At 42.9% G+C, this 24,744-nt stretch overlaps 5 protein-coding genes across 5 annotated transcripts; 3 read left to right on the top strand and 2 right to left on the bottom strand.

Annotated features, from left to right (window-relative positions):
• Positions 1 to 930: 930 nt before the first annotated feature.
• EAF02_000229 (uncharacterized protein) lies at positions 931 to 1,567 on the top strand (the record flags this gene model as incomplete). Its single annotated transcript, XM_038896277.1, has 2 exons — positions 931 to 1,279; positions 1,384 to 1,567. Exons 1-2 carry the CDS (start codon positions 1,233 to 1,235, stop codon positions 1,565 to 1,567), a joined length of 231 nt encoding a protein of 76 aa, XP_038763136.1. The 5' UTR covers positions 931 to 1,232.
• Positions 1,568 to 1,580: 13 nt separating this feature from the next.
• Positions 1,581 to 10,161, bottom strand: EAF02_000230 (uncharacterized protein; the record flags this gene model as incomplete). Its single annotated transcript, XM_038896278.1, has 14 exons — positions 1,581 to 3,636; positions 3,696 to 3,998; positions 4,050 to 6,216; positions 6,270 to 6,426; positions 6,519 to 7,117; positions 7,293 to 7,930; positions 8,006 to 8,323; positions 8,689 to 8,714; positions 8,764 to 8,872; positions 8,935 to 9,165; positions 9,218 to 9,518; positions 9,575 to 9,663; positions 9,719 to 10,050; positions 10,098 to 10,161. 14 exons carry the CDS (start codon positions 10,159 to 10,161, stop codon positions 2,749 to 2,751), a joined length of 6,222 nt encoding a protein of 2,073 aa, XP_038763137.1. The 3' UTR covers positions 1,581 to 2,748.
• A 1,582-nt stretch (positions 10,162 to 11,743) lies between these two features.
• On the top strand, positions 11,744 to 12,664 carry EAF02_000231 (uncharacterized protein). Its single transcript, XM_038896279.1, has 2 exons — positions 11,744 to 12,201; positions 12,254 to 12,664. Exons 1-2 carry the CDS (start codon positions 11,815 to 11,817, stop codon positions 12,542 to 12,544), a joined length of 678 nt encoding a protein of 225 aa, XP_038763138.1. The 5' UTR covers positions 11,744 to 11,814; the 3' UTR covers positions 12,545 to 12,664.
• A 366-nt stretch (positions 12,665 to 13,030) lies between these two features.
• EAF02_000232 (uncharacterized protein) lies at positions 13,031 to 13,950 on the bottom strand (the record flags this gene model as incomplete). Its single annotated transcript, XM_038896280.1, has 4 exons — positions 13,031 to 13,102; positions 13,155 to 13,254; positions 13,308 to 13,851; positions 13,908 to 13,950. 4 exons carry the CDS (start codon positions 13,948 to 13,950, stop codon positions 13,031 to 13,033), a joined length of 759 nt encoding a protein of 252 aa, XP_038763139.1.
• Positions 13,951 to 15,115: 1,165 nt separating this feature from the next.
• On the top strand, positions 15,116 to 16,447 carry EAF02_000233 (uncharacterized protein; the record flags this gene model as incomplete). Its single annotated transcript, XM_038896281.1, has 5 exons — positions 15,116 to 15,304; positions 15,354 to 15,614; positions 15,670 to 15,890; positions 15,943 to 16,016; positions 16,071 to 16,447. The coding sequence occupies 5 exons, from the start codon at positions 15,116 to 15,118 to the stop codon at positions 16,445 to 16,447; spliced, it is 1,122 nt and encodes a 373-aa protein (XP_038763140.1).
• Positions 16,448 to 24,744: the final 8,297 nt, after the last annotated feature.

Consider the following 24,744-nt stretch of genomic DNA (forward strand, 5'->3'; position numbering starts at 1 on the left):
CCAAAAAGTGTCTAAGTCAGGAGAACCTTGTTTGATGGATGGATCATAGCCCATGGGAATTCCATGATGGAATGAATTGGTGGAGCACGGGAAAGACCCTGACTAAAGTTGGAGGTTTCAGACCACAATCTGGGATTCTTGGGTTCTAGAACCAGTCGAGTTGATAAAAGATTGGATATACAATATAAATAAATTCCAAGGTTGGATTCTTCTAATATCAAACTGTAGAGGTAGAGGATAGGATCCAAGAGGAACTGGAAGGAAGGGGAGACATCAAGTTTCCCATCGTCAGTGTCGCAGACTTGCAGTGTCACTTCTGAGATCTATGATGTGGTTGAACATCGAAGAAAGTGATCTAGGTTTTATTTGTTTAACATAGACATGGCGGCATGAGTTGTGATTTGTCAAGTATTATATCAATCCTTTTTTTTTGTTACTGATCATCTACCAAAGCTTCATTACCGGCTTGGCATCTTTTATCCAGTTGTATCACGATATCGTTATCGAGAACTCAACTCTGTTCTGTACAAGACAAGGTAAAGATCTCGCAGGACCTTCAATTTTCATACTTATTATAGTATGCTCGTATTCACATTGCTCACATTGCTCAATTTACTCAACTTCTTGTGTACCACCGGTATCCAAATGATTACATCCATCCGATCATTATTTACCCAAATCAACTCATGTTTACAACAAAGTATACATGCTGTTTATCATTATCAGCCTCGTAAACAGATGACGAACCCCCTAATATATTTCCATCCACAATCCACAAATCCCTGGCAAGGTGTGGTCATACTTCGACAATGCAATTATATTTGATAATGAATATCATCATCACCTCGAAATTTCATCCTGCGGAGTGGATTGGAGATGTACACAATCCGGCTGGCTCAACGTGCTTCTGCTTGCAAGTCTTCAGTCTACCTGACCCGAAACATCACAGTCGCACCCTACAATCCGTGCCGTCGACTCTGCAGACCACGTCGAACATGTGGCGTACAATTGATTCGGCTTGAGTGTCCCATGTTTGCGCTACGAGAATTTCATAGCTCTTCTGGTCAAATGTCAAGCTATTGCTGAGCCAGCTGAGGTAGTTTGGCAACGACCGGTCTCAGTCTCATAATGAGATTTTCACTGGGAACTTTGATGCCAAATGTGCCATCATCGTGCCAACTAGAGTCTGGGTTGCTTTAATGAACGATCAAAGCTGAGGAAGCTTGCACGTGATGTATACAACGTATCAAACGAGGGTCGGTGCGAAGAGTGATATTGGGTATGTTTCCCTATTCTTCATACTAGTTGTGTCTGGGCTAATGAGATGAGCGAACAGAGACTGTATCGATTTACCGGCTGATTCGTAAATATAATTATCTCCAGCGTTCGCTCAACGGTTAAGAACACTCATACAAACAACATAAAAGACGAAAATGGTGGTATGGTGGACAAAGTTACACCGCTGAATGGGACGGGGAAAATGAGATATGGCGCAGATACATATCGAAAAGGCATTTCTTCCATCATCTACCTCCATCTTAGGATAAAATCAGCAAGGAGCCAATGACGCACATAATCGGGCTCTTCCGCGGATCAGCATCTACATATAATATCATGATAAGAAGGCGTGGACGAAGCACAATTTATGATTGCACGATGATATATTCTAGTACACCTCACAGTTGATGCACATGCACTCTCGCTGGAATCATCTATAATATCCAGCCTTTTCCCTGACGGGTTTCTCACTCAGTGATTAAGCCGTCTAAACTCATGCCCAGGTCGTTGAAGTGTCTATCTTGTCAATCTTGGTCGTGCAAGAAGAAAATTGGACATCCAACTTCGAACGAATTGAGAGACTACCGTATTGCAAGTATGAATCATCTTCAGACTCATGTGAAGGATGTAAAAACTGGGGGCGGGAAAGACCACGATTCCCGTTCTCCGATTTGCGCTCTTTAGCTCTTTCTCGCGCCTTCTACGGTTCAGCCGGCTTGTTGGGGCGACGTCCACCATGAACCAACTCCAGGCACGTTGCAGCTTGTTGGCAACAACTAATCGCCAGATATCGGCCTCTGATCTCCTAGTTTTTGTCTGCTTCTTTCTTGTTTTCTAAGCAAGATTCCTGGCACTCTGTTGATGCTTACCCTGATAATTATGTAAAACCTGGATCAGTAAAGCAGGCGCCCTCCACTTTCCAAACCTTCGGGAATCGATACTCCTGCTCCTTTGACTGTATCGAGACTCGCGTCTATTTTCTGTTTCACTGTGCGGAAACAACTGCCTGCGATTGACTTTATTATTCTCCTCCCACTAAACATTTCAGTCGGGGAGAGTGCGATACGTAGGCTACCAAAGGCTCGAGCAATGGCCTAATTGCTAGAGCCAAGCTCGGTGTGATTCTACGCAGAACATGCTTGGCTATGAAATTGCCTCTGTAAATACGACTACGATGAGCAGGCAAGTCTCATACTTGCACGCGACTGCCTTTGCGCTGAAATCTAACGAAGGGGGCGCTCAAACGCGAAAGTCAGTTGCGATTTCTACATATTTTTTGTAGATAAGCTTTGCTCTTGCAACCCGACATTTGACTGGCAAGTCTTGCAAAATTCACGGTGGTGGCAAAACATAGGATCATATGATCAGAATTCGAAAGCTAGAAATGCTATTTTATCCAAGGTAAATTATTTATCATTATCTAGCAAATTGCAAAACGCCTTGAATCAATCCTCGCCACACTACGTGTATTCACATGTCAATCTCACTCCTGAGCATTCCCAGCTTTATCCCAACGTTAACCGATAGATCTTTAATGCTAAGATCTGGAGCAAGCAAAATAGGAAACGGGACTTCATAACCAAATTCTTTGAAAAGCCAATTTCTAAACTCGGCTCCAATCATACTATCCAAGCCAAACGACGCCACAGACGTCCCTTCCAAAGGCATATCTTCGATAGAGATGGCGAGGATATTTGATAACTTCTTCGCGACCTGGGCTGATATGATGTTGATAACATGCTCAGGTCCTGCAGTAATGGCGGCTTGCATTTGCTCAATCGTATTGCCGGATGAGGACTTTGTCCCGCTATTGCCTCCTGACCCCACAACTTCACGAATTTCGGCACGAAGATGTCGAAACCTTGGGTTTTCAAACCAAAAAACATCAGTTGTATGGATCGAAGATAATGCACTTGCAACAGTCGAAGGGTCAAGGCCCAATACAATTTGTGAATCTTGGAGAATTGCGTTGCCTGCCGATGGCTGGTCCTTTATCGCTGTTTCAAATCCACAGATCATCTCGTCTTCATTGATTCCGAAAATTCCTCTTCGACTTAGTAATACTTCAATCTCTTGGTGTTCACTAACATAACCCACATCAAGAATCGCTGGAAGCACGACTGATACAGCGGGAAGGCCTTGCACATTTCGGCCCCACGCAAGAGAGTCCAAGTAGCAATTCCCAGCGCTATAGTTGCTCTGCCCAGGATTTCCAAGTGTAGCGGATATCGAACTCAGCATGAGAAAAAAGTCGAGACAGTGGCCAATGAGACCTCTATGGAGATTTTCTGCCACCTTTACCTTGGGATCTATGGTACCTTTGAATTGATCGTAGCTCATTTTCTCAAAAAGCGAGTCCTGTAATTTTAGTCAACTATTGATTCATCACAGAATGTGAGGGTCCCTACATTCAAAACCATAGCTGCATGCACAACCCCACGGATAGGACGTTCAGAGCTCTCCTGGGCAATTACACTCGAAAGGTCCTTTTCATTTGCAGCGTCTGCTCGATAGACGTTAACCGAAGCGCCTTCTTTCCTCAAAGATTTGACTAGTTGCGCTGCCTCCAACTTGTCAAGCCCAGAACGAGAAACAAAAGCGAAGTGCCTGACGCCTCTTCTCATCATCCAAATCGTTAGACTACGGCCAAGCCCGCCAAGGCACCCAACCAAGATGTAGCTTGCACTCGAGTTGAATCTGAGTTTAGTTGAGTTTTGTACCTATAGCCGCAGTTAGATCTACTATTGAGATCACACGAGATTTTAGCATACCTCGATGAAATCTTCCCCGTATCCGTACGTGATGGTAGCCTCTTCAATGCTTGTTAAGTTCGTGGAAGCCATTCCTGCATTTGAGAGTTCCTGAATGCTATATTTCTTGGTTCGCTGATGGAGAATATCACTGTGGTTCTTCAAATGGTCAATGGCTCCAGTCAGGATAGATCCAATCGAAGTTTTATCCTGCTTGTACAGCATGTCAATACTCGTAGACAGGAATGTCGCACCTCTGGTAAATGGTAAAGCGTCAGGCGGTTCCAAAATGGTGCCGCTAGAAAGGACAAATATCGTTCCCGGTGGAACGTGGCGCCATATTTCCTGACTTAGTGAAGAGAATTCATGCGATATGATAGAGGCTAACCGCTTCTTGCTAATCAGCCTCTTGAGGGCCAAAGGTACATCCGTTGTTGAACTTCTGATCAATTCAGCTTCCGAAATTCCTAATTCGAGACATTTTTTTTCATCTTCTACGCTTCCAACAATTAGAGTATAAGTGTAGCCGATAGCTTTACTGATACTGGTAAAAGCCTTGACAAAGCTAGCTGGTGCCGGGAGTAACAATATATGATGGTCTTTCTGTGCTTGGGCTGAGTTGACGACGGCATTCCAAACATGGCACAAACTAGGCAAGATAGCTACGATGTCATCCGCGCACATGTTGACAGGTTGAGTATCAAGGTAAGTTACGCGCACTAAAGTTGAGAACGCTTTGTGGGTATAGGTCACGATATTTTGGCCTAAAAGCGAGTTGTTGAGGCCCTTTCCGGTAGCGACGATTTTCCCTGCAATTAGTCGTGCCCTTTGACTCTGGAATTGAACATCAGCTGAATTTACTTCTGAAGCAAATACTTGCATTTCGACTTCGTTATCTGCTAGCTCATCCCGTTCCGATAGGTTCTCTTCATTGAAGAACAGTTTTCCATCCACTACTGAGCCTTGGAGTGTTCTCCCGGTAGTCAACAACGTTCTTGTAGTTTCGAAGGATTTAGCCAAAATATTGTTCAGACGATGATGTGGAACTAAGCGGCTGATATGGATGCTTCCATTTTGGAGCCAGAATTCCGTCTCTTCATCTGCAGATCCGCTTTCTCTCTTAGGTATTGTCGAGACGATAGCGCTCATGATGCTAGTAGGGTGTTCTCCGAGGTCAACATCTAGAATCGTGATTTTCGTGCTGGCTCGCTCTGCCAGAATTGCCCGAATTAAACCTACAGCCAACGAGCCCCCGATAAGTTTCCCTTCATTGACTCCGGCTGTCAACCATAAAATTGGGATGCCTGAGCACAACAATTTCTTCAAGGATTCAAATGAACTTTTGTCCAATGACGAGAGGAAATTGCCGTCGATGTCATCAACAATTAGATTGCTATCTCCGATAACATCAAAGTTGCCAAGTTCTTTGCATTCGACGTGCCATTGGTGCTCAAGAAATTTCTCTGTTGTTTTCATCATTAAAGTTGATTGTCCTTTGAGTGAAAGTACAGTAGCTTTGTTTTTGTGCATGACTCCTCCATTCATGCGAAATTTCTGGTCTCCAGGACATGAAAGAATCACGGCACTGTCAAATGGACCGAATCGAAGGTTGCGGGATTCGTGATCGTGAACGCAAAGCGCCTTTTCCAAGGAAATGCCGAAGGGGATACTTGTGTGAAAAATGGCATACCCTTTGTCATTTCTGATCGATTTTGCCAGCAAAATTACATCGTTCGCTGCTTCGTCTGATAGTTCTTTGCTAACCACAACTAGATCTTGTGATGTTGGAATAGATGGAGTAGATCCCAGAAGAGTAACATTTGGTACAAATATAGAGGCTACTCTGTTATCGATTGAGGATAGTCTTTTTAACTCCCCGTCTTGATCCGGATCAATACTGCAGATTGTACAGGATGCAGTTGAAGATAAAATTTCGAGCAAAGTCTTGACAAACAACACAGTGTATTGGCCAAGTAATAGGACACGTTCTAGTGGACTTTTGTGGTTTGCTAAATCGACGATTTTAGTGATTAATTCTAAGCCTGTGGCGGCAGTAGTGGTTATGGGCGTATCTTTGGAAGTGGGACGAAGATCTTCAGGCACAAGATGGGCAATATCAGGTTCCAGACGACTCCCATGTATGGTTTTGGTCCGACTTTTTCTATCTCGGCTTGTGGTGGTGCCGCAGCTTCGTAAGTAACTGTTCTGAGATCTCTTATGTCGAGGATGATTTTGCCAGACTTGCCTTTGAGCTGAGCACTATTGTTGGCATAACGACCGAAAGTTTCAGACCACGCAACAGCCTTTCCTCTCGATTCAATGTCGGTTTCGGGGAACCACAGGGAGATTTCTTCTATCTTGATAGGGACGCAACCAAACTGCATGTTTTTATAAAGCCCTTCGTTGAGAGAAATAATCATGAGCTGTAGACATTGCATCAATAGAGGAGGGTGTGTAAAATATATCTCGACTCTCCTGTCATTAACCCACTCTTAGTGGTCAAATCGACGTCGGCGGTAGCTTCCTTGATACCTTTCGCAGCAATAATATTATGCAGTCCCTGGAAACTTGGGCCATAGTTGAATCCTACTCTAGAGAAAGAGGAATACCATCTTTTACTTGATGTTGACTGTGTCATCTTGTTGTGAGATGTTGGTGGCTCATTGAAAGAGGTGTCTGCCCTGGGTGTAGGATTGGCAGCAATCATGCCTTCCGAATGAGTTTGCCATCTACCGTCTGCGAAAGATTCAACCACGAAACCGTACCAGATAGCTTCTATTTCTTTGCTACTTTTAGTTACTGGCTGTAGACGTAGTTGTACCTCCAGTCCATCGTCTGTGTCTGGGATCACCATCGCAAGTTTGAAGGATGTATCCCTAAAACGTACCCCTTGATACCGTATGTTTAGCATTGTGGAGTCTAGGACTTGCCTGAGCGCTTCAACTGCCATTGACAAGTGGCCTGCAGCTGGAAATACAACAGATCCGCCAAGATTGTGATCAAAAAGCCATGGAATATCTTTGAGACGAAGCTTGTTTTGCCAGACCAGTCCTGATAACCCTACTATCCGACTTCCAAGCAAATCATGCCTAAGAAAACTCTTGCAACGTTGCGCTCTACTCATGCTTGACTCAGCCCAATATGTTTTCTTGTAGTTCCATTGGTATGGAGGTAAATCAACGAGGAATTGAGGAGTGAGCTGGCCGCATTTGCATTTCAACACAATTAACAAAGTTTATATTGATTGGTGCACCAAGTAAAAACAGCTCTCCTGCCAATTTCAAAAGTTGAATGGAATCATCGGTCTTTCGAACGAGTGTTGGAATGTAGTTGAAGCGCTCGATACCCAGATATTGTAGTATTTGCTTAAAGGGTCCAGAGAGAGCTGCATGCGGGCCCAACCTCAATGGCACACGTGACTTTTCTGGACCGGTAGTCTCGAGTACCGCACTTACTGCCTGTTCAAACTTGACTTTGCCCCTCAAATTTTCACACCAATACTTAATTGAGAGTGTGTCTTCGAGAATTTCTCGACCTGTCACCGATGAGATCATCCTTGCTCGAGGTAATCTCTTATTAGACGTATGATTTTCCAGCCTTGTAGTAGCCAAATTATATAGCTTCTCATATTCTGGGGCAACAGCATCCATATATGGTGAGTGGTATGCCTTTCCAGTGTCAAGCTCTCTAGCAAAGATTTTTTCGGCATCGAGTTGGTTCTTCACTTCTTGAATACCTGAAACGGAACCACTGAGGGTAGTGCTTCTCGATGAATTAATACAAGCGATGACAACATCACTAGTATCTTGGATATATTTATTGACATGCTCGGCTCCAAGTCCCGACCGCCAGCATAGTACCACATACTGCACTGCGCTTGACAGTATATCCTCGATAGAACGCTGAAATTATCGCATCACCAGCTGAAATTAAACCCGCTGCATATGCTGCCGCGATTCACCAGAGGAGTGTCCTACAGTGACGGTTGGCAGGATTCCCCATTTGGCCATAAGATTCACCAGAGCAATTTGGATACCGGTACATACAGGTTGCGATATTTCTGCATCGTTTAGACGACTAGTTTCTGCTGTATCCAACAAGACATCTTCTATTTTCCAACATGCTGGAGGATCTAGTCTCTGCAAAATGTCGTCTAGTGATCGAATTGTGTTGAGAAATGACGGGAAAGTTTTCATTGCCTGAGAAGCCATACGAGGCCATTGTTGCACCTTGCCCGGTAAAGATAAACATGAATTGGGGTTCAATTGAAGGAGCTGCTCCCAATTTGAAGGAGCCTGATGAAAATTTGTCATCATGTTCCAAATCCGAAGTTATTGTGAAAGCTCTATGATTAAACTTAGATCTTGAATTCAGAGTATGTGCAAGATCTATAATGTAGAAATCATCAACAACTTTTGAATGTGCCTCTATGTTTCTCAAGAGGGTTGTTTTATCGTGGGCTGAGAACGGTACTAATATGGGTCTTGATGTTGACTTATCAACAGGACTTTTCGTTTTCGCTACTCGTGCTGGTAGGAAGGATATAAGGATTGGATGCCCTCAATAATTACGTGGCCATTAGTACCGCCGTAACCAAATGAGTTTACACTTGCTCGTCTGACTGAATGGTTATCGGCCATGGTTTTGTCTCGGCATGAACCTTGATATTCCACTCCTTCTCTTTGACTAGACTGGTCGTTAGATCGAGTATTGCAAATTTCTGAAATTCACTTACTTTCAGGGTTGATTTTTTGGAACCCGCAAACTCCTGGTATGATGCCAGCTTCCGTCATCATTGCGGCTTTCATAATTGAAAAATACTCCACTTGCTGCCTCACTGTGACCTATATTCGGCTTGATCTGCGCCTTTTAGTAGTCATTTAAGGCGAGGGGACAAAAAACTCACTGCTCCTACGAACAAAGGTGCATTCTTGCTTCTTTTGTCATTCATGGCATTTGAAACAGCTTTTGCTTCAATTGGATCTCCTGTAGGGGTTCCTGTCCCGTGCATCTCAAGATATAAAGTTTGCGACGGGTCTAGGTTGGCTTTTTCGTATGCTGCTCGCATGACTCTCTCTTGGCCTTTGACACTTGGATAGGTTATTCCCATTCCCGGAACTTTTCCATTTCTATAGAACTATGTCAGCTTTGATTCTCATAAAATGAATCAAATTTACTTGCGTATTTACGGAAGAGGAACGAATAACCCCTCGGATAGGATCATTGTCTCGGATCGCGTCGGAAAGAAGCTTAAGATACAGCACTCCCGCTCCCTCGGCACGCCCATATCCGTCTGCAGAAGCATCAAATGTGCGACAAGTTGAAGTTGGCGATAACACGCCCAGCTTGGCAGTGTTCATATGCTGATCTACTGTGAGAATAATATTTACTCCTCCAGCGAGAGCGGCAACGCAGTCTCGACTTCTTAACGCATGGCAAGCATTGTGAATTGCGTATATAGACGAAGAACAGGCAGTGTTTATAGTGAAGCTAAAACATTAGAATGTTCTTAAGTGCATAAGCTTGCGATAGGTAGCAAAACTCACCTAGGACCTTGAAGATTGAAAGTATTACCAACGCGGTTACTGATAAGACCCGGATCTACCCCAGTCGCCGAATAACTATGTCGAAAGTCCTGTCTCTCTGAACGATATCTGTTGATAGTCGGCAGTAAAGCTACCAATAAACACGGCAGTGTTAGAGCCAGAGAGTTCCTCAAGAGTTAGACCAGCCGATTCAAAACACTCATAAGCAACTTCCAGTATTTTACGCTGTTGAGGATCCATCCACATGCTTTCTATGGGCGAAATTCCAAAGAAACTGGGATCAAAATTCTCTGCAGCACCGTCTAGAAAATAACCACCGAGGACATTGAAACTGCCTGGCCGCTCAAGGTTTTCGTGGTAGTAAGCATCAATGTCAAATCGACTCTTTGGAACCCTAGCTGCTTGTGCAGACCTTCTATGGACCAGCATGTCCCATAGTGATGAGGCTGAATCGACTTCGCCAGGAAGTCGGCATGCTATTGACTGTAAGTAGGTAATCTTTTGAGAAATTTTTGAAACTTACCCATTCCCACGATCGCAATTGGTTCCATGGCGGCAATTTCCGCGTCTTTACACTCAAGAGGCATACTGAAAATATTGATATGAAACGATAAGTGTGACTAGAGTCTCACAACATGATCTTCACAAGTAAGGAGGGGTAAAGCTTTAAGTTGGAAAGGAGATCAATTCAGCTCGGATCTAGTTTATCCGAGTCTGCTTGAAATTCAAGTAGACTTGAATTATGCTTATATTCTTTTCTCATGTTATCTATTATCTTATTGAACTGATGCGCTGCATCTGACCGGCGCTTTTGAGTGTTGCATTTCTACTAAGCAACTGAGGTAAGAACTTGTCCAAAACGATACGGTGTCAGTGACAAGGGTTGTAATATTTTGTAAAGGGGGGGAGGGGAATTGCAAGTAGAAATTGCCCCGCCCATTAATAATATCCTGAAGTGGTAGATCCTCCAGAAAATAAGCAGACAGCAGAATTCATTGCGTGGTGAAGAGCGATGGGTTAGTATGAATAGGGTGCGTCCGAGAGGATTGCGCTCGCTCCCACCTATCCCCTTTGATTTAAAGTTATCATTTATTACTCGAGGACGATACTTGAGATTAAGACATGGATATAGAAAACTTCTAATCTAGAAGGTCGCAGTTGAGTAGTGTGCGAGTCAATAGAACAGATGAACGCTTAGAAGGGTCGCCATTCGCAGGCTCGGCAGGGTGGGAGATTTTTGAGTGGGGCGACAGGGAGAAAAATACTGGTGCATTACTCCCCTCACCCCTAGATAATTATTTAATATTAGGCCAATATAATAAAATATAATGTATTAGTTTACTAGTTTGTAATCCGTCTAAAATAATTAAGAAGCTAACTATTTTGATCAGTTCTGTCGTAAATTCCTCTCCTACTTTAAATTGAAAGATGCTTATTTTTTATACTTTATAATATTTTCTATAAAAATGTTCACAGTGAAATCATTTTTTAAGTTAAAACATTCGAGTTATTTTAGATGAAATATTATTGTTTTCGAAAAGATTGAATTCTATTAAGTATTAGTTTTATGAAAAGGAATTCTTTTTTTGTAAGAAAAGAGTAAGTTTTAATATATATATATATATATAAAAAGGAGGAGAAATTTAATCAATTTATTATTATTTTTCCGCTATTATTTTCTTTTTGAGGGAGGGATTTTCTTTCTCATAGATTCTGTATAGAATTTAAATCCTGTCTCCGTAAGTAATTCAAATTTTTCGTATTTCTTTACTTTGTTCTTCTGATAAATCTAAATTATTGACTCAACTTCTCTGACCGCAAGTGAGGATAGGCCATATGCTTAGCAGAACCTTGCAATTTATTGAATGTCAATGGGCTAGTAAACGGAGTGAGATTCTTTCTTGAGCGTGGTGAATGTTACCTCATAGAAGGCATTAATTTGTCTATAGGTTCCGTAGAGAAAGCAAGTTACGGCGTAGAACGCTTTCTATCCTGCGTAGAAATTCGTAGCAATATTAGTTGCAGTCATTTATGATGGTACTAGTGCGGTCCACGTCCAACAGAATTCTAATTTTGTCTTCTACTAACTTGGATTCGTTGATTCTGCAACTCTTGCTAAAGCTTACGCCGCTTGAATGGTTACAATTAATATAAAAGCCATTGGCTCTTGTTTTCTGTAGATTTCATCAGCTGTATTTTACTGAAAATTGTCAGTAGCATTTAGGAAGTCTTTGGTAATCATGTTCCGCCAATTTATCGTCCTCTGCTTCTTGCCTATCCTACTGGCATGTAACGTTGACCACTCTCGTTACAAACGGAACACCAACAGCAGTGGGAGCTATCCCGATTTTATCCTAGGTACCGACGGTCCTGCAGATGCCGCAACTCTTGGCTACACCATAAATCACCATGCTCTCATTGTCAGCAACCTTACCTCTACCCTTGAGTTCTACGGTGATGTCCTCGGCATGAGACACATTTTCACTTTCCAATTGAATGCGAACTGGTCTTTGATGTTCATGGGCCATGCGCAGGGTGGAAAAAATGGAACTGGATTCCAGGATGCAATTACACTGGAAATGGAGAGAGGAAATAGGGAAGGACTTTTAGAGTTTTTATCCTATGCTGTATGTTCTATTACACAATATGACCTACCAGGGACTCACTCAAATGATACAGGGCACTGCACCACCAACACAAACAAAGCCTCATTCTTCCTTTTCGCATCTTGGTCTCATCGTACCCGATATTCAAGCCGCACAAGCACGTATGGAAGCAAAAGGAGTGAAAATTGTGAAGAGAGTTGGAGACGCGGTAGATATCAACTCACCTATTCCTGCTGCGCTTGGATTTCCAAATGTGCAGGCTTTTGAGGAGGGGATACCGGGGCTTGAGGCTTTGGGTTTTTATGACTTCATGATAATTGCGGATCCAGATGGAAATTTGCTTGAGGTTATTCAGCAGTATTGAATTTGTGTGGAGGGGCAAAAATTTGAGATGAGAAGAAAAGTTTGAGTAAGTTTCGAGAATTTCGAGGATAGTTGTACTAGTATTTGTAGAAATGTGATTAGCAATTTTTTGGTGCTGAGATTCAATTACAACCCCATATTCCGTGAAAAAGTAGCCTCAGTCTGACTTCCGTATGAGGCTGACCAAATGATAGAATCACCGGACTTGCTTGCTATGGCTCACCAGTAGGTAAATAATTTTACTGGTTTTGATAAAGAAGGCGCTTTCTCTAAGAACATATTTGGTGCAGAGAAGCAATGCTACCACAGAAGCATCATGTTGATCTAAATCACCTGACTAAGATTTCCATGATAATGTCCAGTCTACTAGCAGAGTATTCACTGATATCCGATGTGCGGCACATTGTTTGAAAATGGTAATTCAAGTAAGTATGTATGGTTGTTCTAATAAGATCCACTAATCCGAACGATTGTCTTTTAGTGCTCCCTACCAAGGAACCTTTGCCCCATCATAACCTACGAAGGTTCCTGAAGTTGAAGTCTTCGTTGCTGAATCAATCTATCTCAAAATCAGTACATGGGAGCCATTAATGTGCGTTTAGATCTCTTACCAGTGCCACAACAGCGCCAGAACTTTGTTCCACCGTCATTGGTGGTGCAGGAACACCAATACTATCCGCAAAATTTTGCCCATTCTTCGTTTGTACCCATCTAGAACGATCAGTTGTCTTCTTTCACTTCATTGATGCAACCAGATAACTTACCCAGGATGAACCGTTAAGACAACAATCTTCTCTTCCTCGTCATGTATCTTTTTTGCAGCGTAGTGCACTGCGGCCTTGGTAGCTCCATAGGCTGCAGTGGGTGCTCCGGCCATCATAGCCTCAATGCTCCCCAAGATACTTCCAATAATCACAAACTTTGCATTATCAGAAGCCTTGAGGAATGGAAGCAGATGTTGATAGAGAGCAATGGGTCCAAGTGTGTTGGAGTAGAAGTCCGTCACAAAAGCTCCAAGTGGCGTTTCAACAGTAGACTTGAAGCAGGTTCCACTTCCAGCGTTTGCAATGAGAACGTCAATTCTCTCAATACCCTGGGTCTTCAGGTTTTCAACCAATGCCTCATGCGCAATTCCAATGTCAGATACCGAGGTGGTAGAGATCTCAAGATTGGCAATGATTAAGTTACTGCCGTCGGCTTTAGGAAGCGCTTTGAGAGAGGAAACGTCGGTGGACCCACTGCGGACAGTCACTATCACTGTAGTATTGGCACGTTGAAGCAATGTTGAGACAATGCCAAAGCCAATTCCTGGAATCAGTTAGAAGAGTGAGGTGCTTGCATATACGGTATGATTTACTACTTACCTCGATTTGCGCCTGTGATGAGGTACGTGGTGTTTGAAGACATGGTTGATGAATGTAAACTATTACCTTTTGAACGGCTTTTCTTCAAAAACTGAAAGTCAATAAATTCTATGAAAGAAAGAGAGAGAGAGAGAAGCGGTATTAGAGGTCAAAGGATTGAGTCATTCTTTGGGGGGACGAGGAAGACACTCGTCTACAGAGAGGCATGCAATGCGCCTATGCGCCCCTCACGCGCTTCAGCACGATGTAACAATGCATAAGATTCTCTTTAATCATCTGATGATGAGCTTGCATATATCGGCAACTAGGTATGTGCATAACTACATCCTTGCCGATCTCTGCTTGCTCTCGTTTCCGAATATTGTGACCCCTGTACACCGTCACAATGACTGGTAGCAGTGATGCTAAGTCGTCGAGATTGAGGTCAATCGCCTCGTGTATAGCATAATTTAATCTTACAAAAATCCTTCTGGTACAGCCTCCACCACTTATATAAGCTATTCCAACTTCCAACAGTGTGCTCGATCCAATTTTATGTGCTTCAGAGGCGCATGGCAGCAAACCAGCATATAATCCTTGTAGCACGCACCTAAACTTCAAAGGCCACCACTTATATAAAAATGCAACTCAAACTTCACCCTGAAATTCGTGCATCCATCGGAGTTTGAAATTTTTGGAGATGCTTCCATGGGCTTTTCGAAAGTGTTAAGATTTTCCTTCAATAATCTAAATAGTTTGGCGATTTGAAGTGGCCCTGTCATTTCACGCCACTTCAATGTAACATTAGGATGGCTTGTTAACCGGCCATCATTCCCACCATATACAGGTGGTCGGTTAAAATCACACTCCCGAGACCGATTTCATCTCAACTTACATTTATGGGTGTTTAGCTCCTTCTTGCTGCGCATCCAGCAATGTAGATCGAGTGTAAGAATTGAGTAGAATGTTTTGAATGCTATGTAATACCCCATGTTAAGAGCTGTTGTGGGACTGCTCCTTGGGAGAGTGTAGTTCCTCGTCCCTGAATTTCTAAATTGAATTAGCCAACGAGTTTATTTTACCACCGTGATTCCCGCACTATTTCGCCTAGAATATCTCTCTAGTAACCTCCCTCCGGCCATCTCTATCTGGCGATCTTAACTTTTCATTCTCGTCTTTCTATTTTCAGTGAATCTCGTCCACACATCCGGCTGCTCAGGCTCCTGACAATGTCAGCAACGATCTCAACTCCGCTATACCCGGGCATCGATGTCGATGAAGATTTAGGCTCTCGTATCAACACCGTATGCGGGGCCATGATAGGACTGTCCTTTTTTACACTGTGTCTTCGTTTCTTTTCCAGATGGTGGACCAAAGTCGCCTTTGGAAAAGATGATTGTTTCATCGTTATTGGTGCCGTACGTATTCTGTTGTTCTACAATCAATTTGACTCTGACGAAACAACAGGTATTTGCGTGGGCCTTTTCAATATTTTGCATCGTCCAGGTTCAACAGAACTTTTACGGTCAGCATGTCGGAAAATCAGACATTCGACATATCAAGGATTTCATGAAAGCGCTTTACGTTTTAACAATCCTGTACCTCCCATCGATGACTCTAAGCAGGCTCTCTTTGCTTACTTTGTACTGGAGGATATTTGCAAATAGTAAAGGAAAATGGCCAATAATCATAGCAAGCGCTCTGAATGTTCTGTGGATGATAATTGTGGTAAGTCTATGATATATATTTCAATTTGTCTTGTCTAGGCTAACCTAACATATAGACAAGTCTCGCAATATTCAGCTGCAATCCAATTCATGGATTCTGGGACATTGATATCAAAAGCAAATGTCTTAGTCCTACCAATATATTTATTTCTACCGAAGCGTTTACAATTGGACTAGACCTCATTGTTCTATTAATGCCAGTATATTTTATAAAATCTATCAAGAGATCTTTGTCCCAAAGAATCTCAATCAGTAGCACATTTCTTGTCGGCATAATGTAAGTTCTTTACCTACCAAATCTCTCTTCCACGAAGCTAAAAGATGTTCAGTGTGACCGTAGTGTCTTGCGTGCGATTATGGAGGCTCATTCGTGGTTTGGCTCTCCCTGGATTTGATCCCACATGTATGTTTTCTGTGGACTTTTCTGCAAGTGACTCTGAGATCTAATCTTATGTAGTCAACGAAGTAGATGCCGGTGTTTGGGGGTCTGTGGAGCTTAACGTCTGGGTTCTTGTCGCTTCAGTTCCAGCATTACGACCTCTCTTTACAAAGTTATTCACGAAGAAGCAAACTGGTACTTCTGGTGTTTCTCGAACTTATGTGAACAGTGCCTCACGTGGAGTTAAAGCAAGGTTTGGACTGTCCAAGAGTAGCACGGCATTTTCTTTAAGTCATGAAGACCCGACTGACGATTTTGATACTCTCGTAAATCCCCAAAAGGGTGGAAACGGTGTAGCTTCTGCTATCAGTGCATACGAGCTGAGTAACATCAGAGATGCAAAGCACGGTACTATTCGAGTCGATCGGGAGGTAGATATCTCTGTACAGAATTAACTCCGCTAGCTGCCGTGATTAAGATGGGAGAGTTGGCAGAAGGCTGGGTAGAGTGGAATAGGGTCACTGGAAGCTAGGCCTGAGAAACCGCTGGCGCCAAAGTAGATATAAATGTACAATAGTTTCATTTTTCAAGAACAATTTCACTGTCTTTACAACTACTACATTTCTTCGGATTCTCATGAGCCATGAACTGCGACCATTATACTCTATTTTCACAAGAAACTTCAACTCCAGAGGCATCGTCTTTTCTGACCTTACTAGTCGTTATGATTTCTATGACCGAGTCCCTGTTAGAGACACAAAACTAAATAATTGAAAACGTCATTAGCTTGTGACTATCCCCTAGAGTGCGGATATTCAGCGCCCTCGCTTAAAAGGGATCTTAGTGACCAATCAGAACATCAGGATACTTGGAATTTAATTACATATCCACATTCAATCTTTAATACAAAATCTTTTTAATATTATTTCTATTTCGAAACTTTGAAGAAAATAATTAATATTAATTTCTAATCTTTAGTCTTTTAATTCTTCTTAGAAAGCTATAATTTGAAATTAAGATTTCTTTTTATAAACAGAGTGATTAAAAGAGCATTATAAAAACTAATCTAATTAATCAGATTTCTTTGTACAAGGTATATTATACGGACTATAATAAGCGCTATTTGCTCGTACTCTAGGGGATAGCGCCTTTTTGAGATAATTAGTAACAAATTCAACTTCTTAGTATAGATTAATTATCGAGTAATAGGCGTAGCTCCCGATATATAAAGCCTTCGGATTCTAGTCGGTAAAACCAATCGCATAATATTAAATATTATATTTAAAATATATATAATTAATAACTTTACAATATATCGCTTAGTTTTGATATATTATTTCCAATCTAAATTTTAGTCTTGATAAATTTATAATCTAATTACTTATTACGATTCTTAAAAAAATCAATTATTCTCTAAGATATTGAATGTCAGGGAGCGATTACCTGATGCTGGGTTTATATAGTAGATCCACTGTTCCGAACGTATTCGAAACACTCCACGCTTTTGTGGGTTAGCGGTAAAGTGGATCAATCCTAATATTGAAAATGAGTTCCGTCGCTTAATAGAAACTTCTTAATTAATTAGATTATTACAACTCCTTGAATTTAATCTAATATTTATATTTATTCTTTAGGGCCCGTTCGGATCGATTTTTTTTTCGACATTAGACCTAATATATTAGAAATATTGATCTAATATAGTGTTTACCGAACGCAGTATTGAGTTTAATATATATTAGATTATATTAGATCTAATACATAGCTGAAATATTTCGAAGTGAACGCAATATTTGAGCTAATAAAATATTGAGTCTAATAATCTTAAAATAACAAATACAACAAATTTTCTCAAACTTTCTTATATAATAGTCAATAACAACTTTTGAAATATAGTTGAACAAATGTATTTAAGAAAAAGCATTATCTTCTTCATTTTCAATATAACTTCTTCATTTTCAATTCAACCTCACACATCTCAATATTACTTCAAATATATTAGCTTCAATAATTCATTTATCCTTACCATTTTATCATTATTAAAGATTTCATCAATTAGATAAAAAATCGATTCGAACGGACCCTTAATATAAAATTCAATTAAGATCATTTCTATATTAAAGTTTCGAATATAATAATATATACTAATTTTTCACAAAATTATACAATCTTTATACTTTTTCTAAATTATAAAATTTAGAATTTAAAATCAAGATTCTATATTATAAATAAATTAATTAAGAAATTATTAAAATAGATGTTCTATTTTATAAGACTTTATATTAGGTTTGATTTACTTTACTACTAAGCTACAAAAGCGTAGAGTTTTCCGAATACGTTCGAAACAGTAGATCTACTATATATACTCTATTAGGTAATCGCTCCCTAATACTTTATTATTCAAGATATATCATACGAATTACTTTTAGAGCTCATTTCTAACACCTTAGGAGATAGGGATTATTTAGCTCTATTTAACCATCAATCTTTTAAAAATAGAAATAATAATAATAATAAAGCTATTCTCAGATCATAAGATAATACGATTGCTTAATGTCATACGATTAGTATTATCGATTAGGAAACGAAAATAAATCATTGATCAAAAAAGAAGGAAACATAACAACCTGATCGGTTGATACGATTCCTGTGAAGCAACGGGGCTCTTCAGCGGATAATTTCAAATAAATAATCTGCAGCTTACAAACTAACTCGTATATATGTATTATATATTTTATAATAAATAAATCGGTTACCCTACTTTCAGGCTATTAGGGTTTTGAGCCACTCTTTTATATCAAAAATCACTTTTTAGGTTTATTAATATCTTTATCAATTTATAATATAATTTAATAAAAATTTATATATATATAATTTAAATCGATTTAAGCTTATTCTAAAAATTTTAGGTTTTTAGGATTTTTTTGTATTGAGATTTAGAGCTTCAAAATATTGATTTTTTAATTTGTATAGGAATTATATACAAATTTGAAAATTTTATAAAATCTTCAATAACTTTCTATTAAAAATTGCGAAAAATAAATACTTAAAGGAGTACCCTCAAAATGACAGGGATTATTTATACTACTCTAAACTCATTATATATTATATCTTTATATCTGTTAATTTTTTTGAAATTTTTTTTTTGAATTTCTATATAGATTTGAATTCAAAACTTTCAAAAAGATATATTATTATTATTATTATTAGTAATTTTCAACCGGGCCGTATAGGCGAGCCTCCCAGGGGGCATTACGGTTGGGCTAACTGCTGGATAATCTCTAATTTACATGATCCCCCTCTCCTAAAAATGAGGTCTCAATACCCTCAGTAGCCTCCCAAGCGATAGCTAGCGCGCTTGCGCTTTTGTCTCCGATCCTCTGAGCGCCTCCGTGCGCGCTTTCCGATCTTTTATATAATGTTTTGATTGAGAGCTGCTTTATCCTGTAAGGGTAGCTTTTGTATGTATTCTAGTGCAGCGCAGAGTATTGCATATATCGATTTTGTTCTTTATAGCCTTGCTATATCGATCGCCTCCTATTCTGTATTTGTGTTTACCTGGATCGGTCAATCCATTTCCATTTCCTCTTCCTATTCTTCTGGTAGCGTTCTAGGGCATATGCTCCTGTAGAAGTCTGTTATAGCAATAAATTCAGCGAACTTGGCTGGTGTGTGCATTAGCTGTTTCAGTAGTCGTTCTTGAGCCGCCCGGTTGCGGGGTGGGTATTTGGGCCTGATATCTGGGGGCCAGGTTTCGTAGGTCGCAAGGACTTTGCGGCAGTGCACGATGTGCTCGGGGGATTTGTATGCGCCACATGAGCAATGGATCGTTGCTTCCTCGTGTTTAAATCGTCGGTGATAGCTTTCGAAATCGCCGTGTGCTGAGCGGATCGCTAGCATGCGGTGGAGAGTAGCTCGTGAGAGTTCTAGTTCATTAGGGCATTTGTTTGTGCTCCTTGGATTCCATTTCTGGTACTGTTTGGAGAGCATTGGTTTCTGTTTGATCCACCACGCCTGTGCTGCCGATTCCATAGCAGTTTTTGCTATAGAGCGGATACCGCTTGCTGTAGGTCGATTCGCATGCCCTGAGGCTGATTTTCTTGTCCCTTTATCAGCGAGTGCATCCGCACGCTCATTCCCTTCGATCCCTGTGTGGCCTGGCGACCATTTGATCTGGATCGAGTGCGTTTGCATCAGTTTGTGACATTTGAGGAAAGCCCACTGCGATGTGATAGAGGCTGTGCCTCTCATTCCCCATATCACCGATGTGCTATCGATGCACATACAGATTTCCATTTGTTTTATGCCGGTGATATTTCTGATCGCTGCTTGGAGGCCTCGGTATGCCCCGATCGCTTCCGCGTCGAATACATGAGAGTTGTGATGCAATCCACCGTTTCCTTCGCATACTACCGTCTGTCCTCTATATACGACATATCCATATCCTACTCGCCTACCATCCTTGTCGGTCTGTTCCGATCCATCAGAGAATATGGTGATCTGATCGTGTGTGCGCTTGTTCCACCATTCCTGAAACTGCTCTGCCGCTACCTCTTTCGTAAGGCCTCTAGTGGGATCCGTTCGACACCCTGGTGTGTAGTGGGGCCCTACTAAAGTCGTCTCCTTGATTCGGGGAAGGCACTGGCTGATCACCTGGACCTTTGTTCTGGCTGGCTGCAATTGGCCTTCCCTGCTGCCGGAGGAGTAGGTGGCTCTTATCCCTCGGTGATAAAGAGGGTGTTTTGGATCAATAGTTTGGGCACGGAGGGCTGCTCTCCATTTTATTTGTTCTAGTGCTACTTCTGCTGGTGGGAGAGCGCTGTCCCTCATTATCACTGTATTCGGGGTCGTTCGCCAGACTGGGAGGACTCCTCTGATCGCTATTCGTAGGACCTTGTTGATAGCTAGAATCGCTCCTCCTAATCGGGCGCTCACTACTACTGGTGTCCCGTCTCGGTGCTGTCCAGTGGTTTTTGTTTGTCCTGCGTACCATACCTCTGCCCCATAGAATAGGGCTGGGTATAAGCAAGTGATCACTGCTTTCCGTAAGGATGCTGCTGGGGGTCCGTTTGTGATCCGGGCTAGCCCTTGGATGTGATGAGCCAATTTCCGGCCTTTGGCTGCTCGCGTTTCGATATGCTGTTTGAATGTGAGCTTGCGATCAAACCACACGCCTAGCCATCGTAGAGCCGATCCTGGTGCGATCGGAGAGATGGTGCAATCGCGGTTTATTTCGCATGCCGGGTTGATGGAATGCTTGTGCCGTGTTATGTGGATCATCTCCATCTTTTCGGGTGCGAAGATTATTTTGTTCCTAGCTCCCCAGCGGAATATGCTTTTCACATCTCTTGCTAGCATTGCGACGTTTTGTTGAACGCTTGCCGATGATCGGTATAGACAGATGTCGTCTGCATACCCGAATCGGAGTTTAGGGTCTTGCTGGAGTAGCTCTGCGAGATAAAGCATGTACAGGACTGGCGAGAGGGGTGAGCCTTGTGGGGTACCGCATTCCACTGTGCTGTAGCCAGTTATTGCTTCGTTAAGTCTAACCCTGAGTTGCCTTTGGGTTAAGAAGGAGTCGATCAGAGCGATCAGGTTCTGTGGGAACCCCTGTCCCCTCATTCGTCTCAGGAGTCTGTTTTTAAGTAGAGCATCGAACGCTCCTTGTACATCTAGCGTAACCATTGTGATCTCGTGGCCTTTGTTGAGCGCTACTTCTGCATCGTGAACGAACGACGCTACTAAGTCTATAGCCGATCGTTTCGGAAGGGCACCGCAGTGTTGTGGGCTGAGTATTTCTTGTGTTAGGGCTATCCACGCTAGACGTCTTGCTATGATCCTTTCAAGGCCCTTCCCAATACAGGAGAGGAGGGCGATAGGCCGCCATGATCGTGGGGACGTTCGGTCTGTCTTCCCCACTTTTGGTAGCATAACTACCTCTGCTTGCTTCCATGCTGTAGGGAAGTGATTGAGCTGTAGACACTTGTTGAAAATGGTATGTAAGAACTGGGCCTATTTCCGTCCAGATAACCTTCAGTAGTCTCACTGTGATCCGGTCTGTCCCCGGGGATGTACTCGAGACCCCTATAGTGTTACGTTCCACTTCCTCTATGGAGATAGGCTCCCCCCAGGGTAGTTTTTCCCCACTTTGATCGTGTCCGGAGTCCGGGAGATCGTCGGTGGCTTTGAAGCGCTGCAGAATCTCCGAGCGTAGCAGCTCGGCCTTTTCTTCATCCGACGTAGCGGTGCGTTCGCCTACTATGATCGGTGGAGAGCGGTATGTGGGGCTCAGGTCGTGCCATCCGATCACTCTATATAGGTCTCGATCTGATTTCATCTCATTAAGGAATTTCCTCCAGTACCCTCTTTTGGCCTGTCGTATGCACGATAAGAATGCTCTGCATTCTGTAGAGTAATCGCTATTGGTTGTGCGGCTCCGGAGGTATACATCTCGAGCGATCGTGCAGTCGGGTGTCCACCAGGGGGCCGATTTTCCTGTCTTCCGATCCGGTCTTCCTGTCGTTCTGATTGCCTGTTGTAGTACCTTCTGCATGTTTTCGACGGCTCGATCCAGGGCTATGCTTGTGACTGCTGTCTGTGCCTCCCGTTTGATTCCTACTATGTTAGCTGATACCATTCTTTGAAACAGAGGTAGGTCTTCCTCCCTGATGCGATACGCGTATTGGGATCTCGGTGCTGAGCTCGCTCTTTGTATAATGGTGAGGAGGGTATTGTGATCGGATCCGCAATGCATATCAGCCCTTACTTCTGTATATGTTCCTGGGATATTGGAAAGACTAGATCGATCACGTGTCCTGCTCTGTGTGTCGCTTGACCCGGGATGTTCGTGAACTTGAGGCCTCTGTCGCTGGACCATTCCGCGAGCCGATTGCCACCATGCGCTGTATTCACACCTGGCTCGAATAGTGTGTGGTGAGCATTGAAGTCTCCCCCAATGATCGTGTCCCCAGTTGGTATTAGGTCAAGGATCATCTCCAGGACTCCTGAGGTATTCGGTTCCCTATATAGGTTTAGTAGTTTAATTCCGTTTATAGAAAGCCACATATAGTCTCTATGCTCCTCTCCTGCTAATTGTAGCACTTGTAGTCTAGTCTCAGTTCTGATATATGTCATTACTCGTGGGCGTCCCTGCCCTTCCTCGCACGTCCCGCTCCCCCTCCAGGAGGTCACTGGGGACAGGCATTGGTATCCGTTATGTGTTTGAGTGTGTGTATTGGATACCCAGGGCTCTTGTATACATATTACATCGATCTTTTCCTCAAACGCTCGCTGCAATGCTGCTGCATGCGGTGCGAGGCTTTTCCGCGTGTTTATCCAGGCAATAGATAGCGGATTCGATCTATTCATATAGATCTTCCATTGTTGTATCATGTCCCCCAGTCATAGCCTGATTACTCAGAGCTTCAAGGTTGAGATTCTTGTTGATCTTTGCTGCCCTACTACGGGTGATACGTTGACCTTGCGCATCCCGCTCCTCATCCGTTGAGCTCCCCGAGATATCGTTCGCTTGCTCTCTTCCAGTATCGCTTTCCGAGTTGCTGCCATCTTCGTGTCGGGAGACTGCATCCATTCTAGATTTCCTTTTCCTTCCTTGCACTATCACCGGTATTTGAACTGTTACTGCTGGTGCTGAGGCGATAGTAGTGCTGATCTCCCCTGCTCGTCGGATGATCTGGATCTGCTTTCGATCCGGGCGCACTGTCTTGCCATTCACCCGCTGGGGCTTGATAGGGCAGTTGTCATGGTCCGCTGGGAAGGGCCCGCGGCATCCTGCGCATTGTGTTGGGTGATTACAATCCCCGGTTGGCTCATGAGTAGATAGCGGGTGTGCGCACTTTCTGCATACCGCTTCTCTTTTGCATTTCCAGCTTTCACAGTATTGCTGACACCCTGGGTCGTGTCTTCCCAAGGCTCGTCTTCTACTTGCTGGGAACATTCGGATCTCGTTGAATAGGTTACAACGAGGTGGCTGCTCCTGGAAGGATAGTATCCAGGTGATCCGATTCTGCTCATCTGCTCCGAGCTTGGATCTCGCTACCCGTACTGGACGTAGTCCCGTCTGATACCAGATTTCTTCCCTCATTTGTTTTTCCCCAATCTCTGTGGGCATTCCCAGGAGATCGGTAATGATCATCGGGACCCCTGGTGCTATATATGTATACCATGGCTCACTGATCGCAAGATCTGTAGCTTTAGTAGCTGCTATAGCCTGTTGCTTGTTCGCAAGAAGGACTATACGGGCTTCTGGGGAAGCTGTGACTGCCCACCCAGTTCGGGTGGATGTTACTGCCGCAATAGCTCTAGCCCCTAGAGTAGCAATCTCTGGGACCGCCTTTACTAGCGCCTGTCTGATCCCCCATGAGGACGACTCCATCTTGGTTCGTTCGTCGAGTCGGAGGAAGAGTCTTTCGTCTGTGCGTTCTAATCTCGGTGCTCCACTGATCCCCCGCTTGGGCCCGTTTGCAGCCCCTGCTTCCACAGTTGCACCGGAGGGAGTAGCGGTCGCGGTTTTGGGGGTTCGAAGCATCCCCGCATACGTTTGCGTAGTTGGCTTCACGCTTTCTATTGCTAGCTTCGAGTTGAAGGTCCCTTTTGTACCGTCTGTGATGGCTGTTAATGCTCTGCGTACCAGTTCTCCTGCCAGTCGGCTCAGATCCTGTTCCGCAAATTGCGCTGCGAACTGTACGAGGATCGTCTCGAAGCTGGTGAGTACTAGAGCCTCGTCTGCAGTGCG

This window comes from Botrytis sinoallii (assembly GCF_014898435.1).
Source record: "Botrytis sinoallii strain Bc 23 chromosome Unknown BSIN_001, whole genome shotgun sequence".
In the NCBI taxonomy this organism is placed as follows: domain Eukaryota; kingdom Fungi; phylum Ascomycota; class Leotiomycetes; order Helotiales; family Sclerotiniaceae; genus Botrytis; species Botrytis sinoallii.

What these genes read in the sequence shown, in the direction of transcription:
- EAF02_000231 (XM_038896279.1), top strand. Translation starts at nt 11,815, where the DNA reads ATGTTCCGCCAATTTATCGTCCTCTGCTTCTTGCCTATCCTACTGGCA. An exon ending in TAGAGTTTTTATCCTATGCT is followed by an intron (nt 12,202 to 12,253) that starts GTATGTTCTATT and finishes CAAATGATACAG; the next exon opens with GGCACTGCACCACCAACACA.